At 47.2% G+C, this 6,000-nt stretch overlaps 1 protein-coding gene across 1 annotated transcript in view; it reads left to right on the top strand.

The window, feature by feature from the left end:
• The first annotated feature begins 256 nt into the window (after window positions 1–256).
• The window catches only part of LOC130367880 (A-kinase anchor protein 8-like), a 71,584-nt gene continuing 65,840 nt past the window's right edge, over window positions 257–6,000 (top strand). Inside the window, exons 1-2 of the mRNA XM_056570835.1 lie at window positions 257–416; window positions 3,226–3,304. Of these exons, the coding sequence (XP_056426810.1) occupies window positions 368–416; window positions 3,226–3,304 (128 nt within the window). The 5' untranslated portion in view covers window positions 257–367. The remainder of the gene's footprint in view (window positions 417–3,225; window positions 3,305–6,000) is intronic.

Raw genomic sequence — 6,000 nt, 5'->3', positions numbered from 1 at the left:
TGAAGGCACCCTGCTTGGGAAACGCTGCAATAGGGGAAAAAACCGCATCTTACGAACTCTCTGTATCCCAGGTCACACCGTGCCGGAAGCTAGTCCTAGAACACGTGACTATTTAATCCCTAGTAAACCTTGATTGGTTGCAAAATTATGTGCTCAGGGCGGCGCTTTACGGGAACGGAAGAAGATACCCTCAGCACCGGAAAAGGCGGGATCAGTGAGATTATAGCCAATCATAAGAGAGAGAAATGAATGACACGTGACGTTGACCAATAAGCGCTCGAGAGGGAAACCAGAAGCTAATAGCGCCGCTGGGTGGGCGGAGTTATCTGTGGAACCGAAGAGAAACGCTGAACACAAGAGCCTGAACATGTACGGGAGATGCGGAGACGGATTTATGGGAAGACACGGTGGGCCCGGTCTGTGTAAAAACTACAATTCCCAAGATGCTCTTTGTCATGTTCTGTTGAGAGTTGTAGTTGTTTATCAGTTGTGTAGACATTGGTTGTAGACCTCTATATTCCCGCTGTGAGCCCTCACATAGTAGTGTGTCCTCCAATTGTTCCCTCATACTCACCTCTCCCTGTTCCCATGGCAGCTCCCTTCCTGCTGTTAGGGCCTCATTCACATGGCAGAATTTCCAAGCAGAATCCAGCGTAACTATTCCGCTCGGAAATTCCCATGCCTTATCCTCCTCCCATTCTTTTAAACTGGGTTCACACCACATTTTTGCAATACAGTTCTTGTATACAGTGGTCCCTCAACATACGATGGTAATCCGTTCCAAACGGACCATCGTTTGTTGAAACCATCGCATGTTGAGGCATCCGTGCTATGTAAAGTATAGGACAGTGGTCTACAACCTGCGGACCTCCAGATGTTGCAAAACTACAACATCCAGCGGCTGTCCGGGCATGCTGGGTGTTGTAGTTTTGCAACATCTGGAGGTCCGCAGGTTGTAGACCACTGTTAGAGGAAGTTGTACTCACCTGTCCCCGCTGCTCCGGACCGTCACCGCTGCCCGGGATGTCACCGTCCATCGCTGTCCCCGACGCTCCGGCAAGGCCTCTGCTTCCCCGGCATCCTCGCTCTCCGTCGCTGCCATCACGTCGCTACGCACGCCGCTCCTATTGGATGACGGGACGGGGTGCGCAGCGACGTGATGACGTAGACGGAGAGCGCCGTTGATGCAGGGGATCCCGAAGAGGACGTGCCGGAGCCCGAGTACAGGTAAGAGACATCACCGGAGCTCACGGGGCACCGTAAACGGCTATCTGGCGGCAGCTGAAGCAGTCTGCGCTGCCGAACAGCCGTTTATGCAATGGCCCCGACATACAAAAGCATCGTATGTTGATGCAGCCTTCAACGTGCAATGGCCTCTGAGAGGCCATCGCATGTTGAAATTATCTTATGTCGGGGCCATCGTAGGTCGAGGGGTCACTGTATGTCTTTCAATTTGGAAACCGTACCCATTGACTCTCCATTGAAAACCGTATGCCAAAAGATTCATCCGGTTGTGTCCGTTTTGCATCCTGTAATTTTTTTTTTCCTGTAGCCAAAACCGTAGTCTACCACAGTTTTTGGTCCAGGTGAAAAACCGTATTGAAACGTATGTGTTTTTTATTTATTTATTTTAAACATGGGAGGCAATGGAAACCGTACAGAACCGTATGTGCGTACGGTTCCATACAGTTTTCACCATACGGTTTTTGACTACGCACAGTTTTTTTCTTGGAATTTCAATCAAACAAGTGAAACTTTATTCATAATGGAGTGAAAAGTTAAAAACGTATAAGTTTTTTTTCTTAAAAAACTGATGCGACAGGACATAATTTTTCAAACCGGATATGGATTAGAATTTGTACACACGTTTTGATACAGTTTAGTCAGGTTTTGAGGAATCCGTTTTTTTTTTTTTTTTTTTTTATTCAGAAACCTGATTTGGGAACTGTATTGCAAAAAATGCAGCTTTAATGGGATTCTGGTGCACTGTGTACACCTCAGAATTTCCGCTGCAAAATCATCCAGGATCTTCTCCGTATTTGTGAGAAGTCTTAGTGTCGAACAATTCAGTGCCGCGAGCAGAAGTGTCCTGGTACAGGCAGTGTGTGGTGCAGTGATATGGGGGGGAGATTGATCAAAACCTGGGTAGACAAAATGATAACCAGTTTCCCATAGCAACCAATCAGATCTCCTCTTTTTTTTTTTTTTAAAGTCCTCTGAAATATGAAAGAAGTGATCTGATTGGTTGCTATGGGCCTCTGGTCATTTGTTCCTCTGCACAGGTTTTGATAAATCTCCCCCATGGTGCTGCCTGTGCTGATGTCAGCCGCTGGGTCTCATTCACACTACGGAATTGCAAGGTGGAATGTGCACGAAATTCCTCACGGATTTTCCACCTTGTATCTCAGTCCCATTGACTACTATTGTTCTGCTGTCTTCTGCGAATGAACTCCCGATGAGGATTTTGTCAGGAAAATAGCATTTGTCGATAGGTTGGAGCTTACGTCCTCGGCCATGCACACTATGGAATCTCTGTACGGCAGGGTTTTCCAACCAGTGTGCCTACAGCTGTAGCAAAACTACAACTCCCAGCATTCCACTTCAGTTGGCGCCGGCCACCCTTGGGATCCTGCTTGAGTTTATCCATACAGCAATGTTTCCCAACCAGTGTGCCTCCAGCTGTTGCAAAACTACAACTCCCAGCATGCCCGGACAGCCTTTGGCTGTCCGGGCATGCAGGGAGATGTAGTTTTGCAACAGCTGGAGGCACCCTGGTTGGGAAACACTGGCCTAAAGGGATATTCCTCTAGACCTCTTATTGCATATCCAAGGGTAAGATGTCTCATCGCGGGTAGTCCGGCCACGTGATCTCCAGCCCAGCAGCACAGCGTTCTGAACATTTATGTTCAGAACGCTGGCTTCAGGTGGCCGTGACGTCATACCCCCTCTATTAATTTTTATTGGAGAGGGCGTAACGGCTATAGTCAGAAATGTTTGAAAGTCCCATAGAGAGTGAGTGAAGCTTAGTCTGAGCATGAGTGCCGCCACTCCACTTGTTCAGAGGCTAATCCATTCTTGTTACCAGTTAGTGTCCTAGCTGTCAGACCCCCACACTGATCAGCTAGTTATCAAGTGCTCTCTGGATAGAGAATATTTTATTCTTGGGACAACCCCTTTAAGGAGTTTTGTTGACTCAATCCTGTTCCTTGTGTTCTTCCCATAAAGGATATAACTTCGGTCCGGACCCATACTGGTCTTCCCCAGAACCTTGGATGCCCACCTATGATGGACCGGACAGAGGAAGGTAAGAACCACAACTGGAGCCATTGCCTGTAGCAACCAATCAGCTTTCAGCTCATTATTATTATTTTTTTAAATGAAAACGTATCCTGATTGATTATTCTGGACAACTGAATCAGATATGACAAATCTCATCCATTATGTATGGCCACATCACGTTATGTTGTTGGAATTATCTGTATTTGGTGCAATAAGATATCTATAGGAATTTCTTCTTTTTATAAAGGGAACCAATCAGCAGATTTTAGTGTGTGTGTGTGTGTGTGTGTGTGTGTATATATATAACACTTGGCAATGCGTTATATATGCTAAAATCATTATCCTCAACATCCCCGTGGGAAGTTTGTTCCCCCAGGGAGGGTGAAGATATTAAGTTATAAAGTCCCCCTCCAGCCGCCTGGCAAGTAGGCGGGGACTACCACTTACCACCTCCGTTCGCTGCGGCCATGGCCCCGCCCTGACTGCTTGAATGACGGTTCACATCACCGCTCTGTCTGCTTAGGGAGCAGAGCGATGATGCGAGCCATCATTCAAGCCGTCGGGGCTGGGCCACGGCCGCAGCGAACGGAGGTGGTAAGTGGTAGTCCTTGCCTAGAGGACTACTTGCCGGGCGGCGGGGAGGACTTTGTAACCTAATATCTTCACCATCCCTGGGGGCACAAAAGTCCCCTGGGGATGGTAAGGATAATGATTTTAGCATATATAACGCATTACTAAGCGTTATATACAGTCATGGCCGTAAATGTTTGCACCCGTGAAATTTTTCTAGAAAATTAAGTATTTCTCACAGAAAAGGATTGCAGTAACAGGTTTTGCTATATACATGTTTATGCCCTTTGTGTGTATTGGAACTAAACCAAAAAAGGGAGGGAAAAAAGCAAATTGGACATAATGTCACACCAAACTCCAAAAATGGTCTGGACAAAATAATTGGCATCCGTAACTTAATATTTGGTTGCACACCCTTTGGAAATAAAATAACTAAAACCAGTCACTTCCTATAACCATCAATAAGCTTCTTACACCTCTCAGACAGAATGTTGGACCACTCTTCCTTTGCAAACTGCTCCAGGTCTCTCTTATTAGAAAGGCGCCTTTTCCCAACAGCAATTTTAAGATCTCTCCACAGGTGTTCAAAGGAATTTAATTATGGACTCATTGCTGCTAGGGATCGACCGATTATCGGTTTGGCCAATGTTATCGGCCGATATTCACGATTTTGGGCGTTATCGGCAATTAATCCGATAATGCCCCGTACCGCCACCACTGCACAACGCCTCACCACCCACCACACTGTGCCCGCCGACCCACCGCGCCGCACCCCCCACCGCACCGGCCCCATTGTCTCCCCCGTTTTATAATTACCTGTGCCCGGGGTCCACGCTACTTCTGGCTCCTGCTGCGTCCTGTGTTACGCTGTGCGCTGCGCAATGACGAGTGACGTCAGACAGCTCAGGAGGACGCCACTGGAGCCAGATGTAGCGTGGGCCCCAGGAACAGGTAATTATAAAACCGGGGAGGCAATGGGGCCGGGGCGGTGGGGGGCGCGATGCGGGTGATAAGACTCAGGAGGACCCCCGGACAGGGAGGGGGGGGAGAAGCGGGTGTCGGCGGCGGTGGCCTATGGCACGGCAAAAGTCGCTGCAGTTCATTACGTTAAAGTGCCCGTTTTAAATCAATGATCTGCAGCGGGGGTGGGGAGAGATAACTTATACCAATATAAGTTATCGGCCCTAAAAAATCAATATCGGTCGATCCCTAATTGCTGCCACTTCAGAACTCTCCAGCGCTTTGTTGCCATCCATTTCTGGGTGCTTTTTGACATATGTTTGGGGTCATTGTCCTGCTGGAAGATCCAAGATCTCGGACGCAAACCCAGCTTTCTGACACTGGGCTGTACAGTGCAAATCCAAAATCCGTTGGTAATCCTCAGATTTCATGATGCATTGCACACACTAAAGGCACCCAGTGCCAGAGGCAGCAAAACAACCCCAAAAACATCATTGAACCTCCACCATATTTCACTGTAGGTGCTGTGTTCTTTTCTTTGTAGGCCTCATTCCGTTTTCGGTAAACAGTAGAATGATGTGCTTTACCAAAAAGCTCTATCTTGGTCTCATCTGTCCACAAGACGTTTTCCCATAAGGATTTTGGCTTACTCAAGTTCATTTTGGCAAAATGTAGTCTTGCTTTTTTTATGTCTGTGTCAGCAGTGGGGTCCTCCTGGGTCTCCTGCCATAGCATTTAATTTAAATGCCGACAGTTCTCGCTTACACTGATGCTCCCTGAGCCTGCAGGACAGCTTGAATATCTTTGGAACTTGTTTGGGGCTGCTTATCCACCATCCAGACTATCCTGTGTTGACGCCTTTCATCAATTTTTCTCTTCCGTCCACGCCCAGGGAGATTAGCTACAGTGCCATGGGTTGTAAACTTCTTGATAATGTTGCGCACTGTGGAGAAAGGTAAATCTAGATCTCTGGAGATGGACTTGTAACCTTGCGATTATTGATATTTTTCCATAATTTTGGTTCTTGGTTCTCTTCTCTTTCTGTTGTCCTTGCTTAGTGTGGCGCACACACACACAATGCAGACTAAGTGAACTTCTCTCCTTTTTATCTGCTACAGGTGTAATTTTTATATTGCCCACACCTGTTACTTGCCACAAGTGATTTTAAAGGAGCATCACATGCTTGAAACA

This window comes from Hyla sarda, chromosome 4 (genome assembly GCF_029499605.1).
Source record: "Hyla sarda isolate aHylSar1 chromosome 4, aHylSar1.hap1, whole genome shotgun sequence".
NCBI classification, from domain to species: Eukaryota; Metazoa; Chordata; class Amphibia; order Anura; family Hylidae; genus Hyla; species Hyla sarda.
This window is presented reverse-complemented; position numbering and strand designations above follow the sequence as displayed.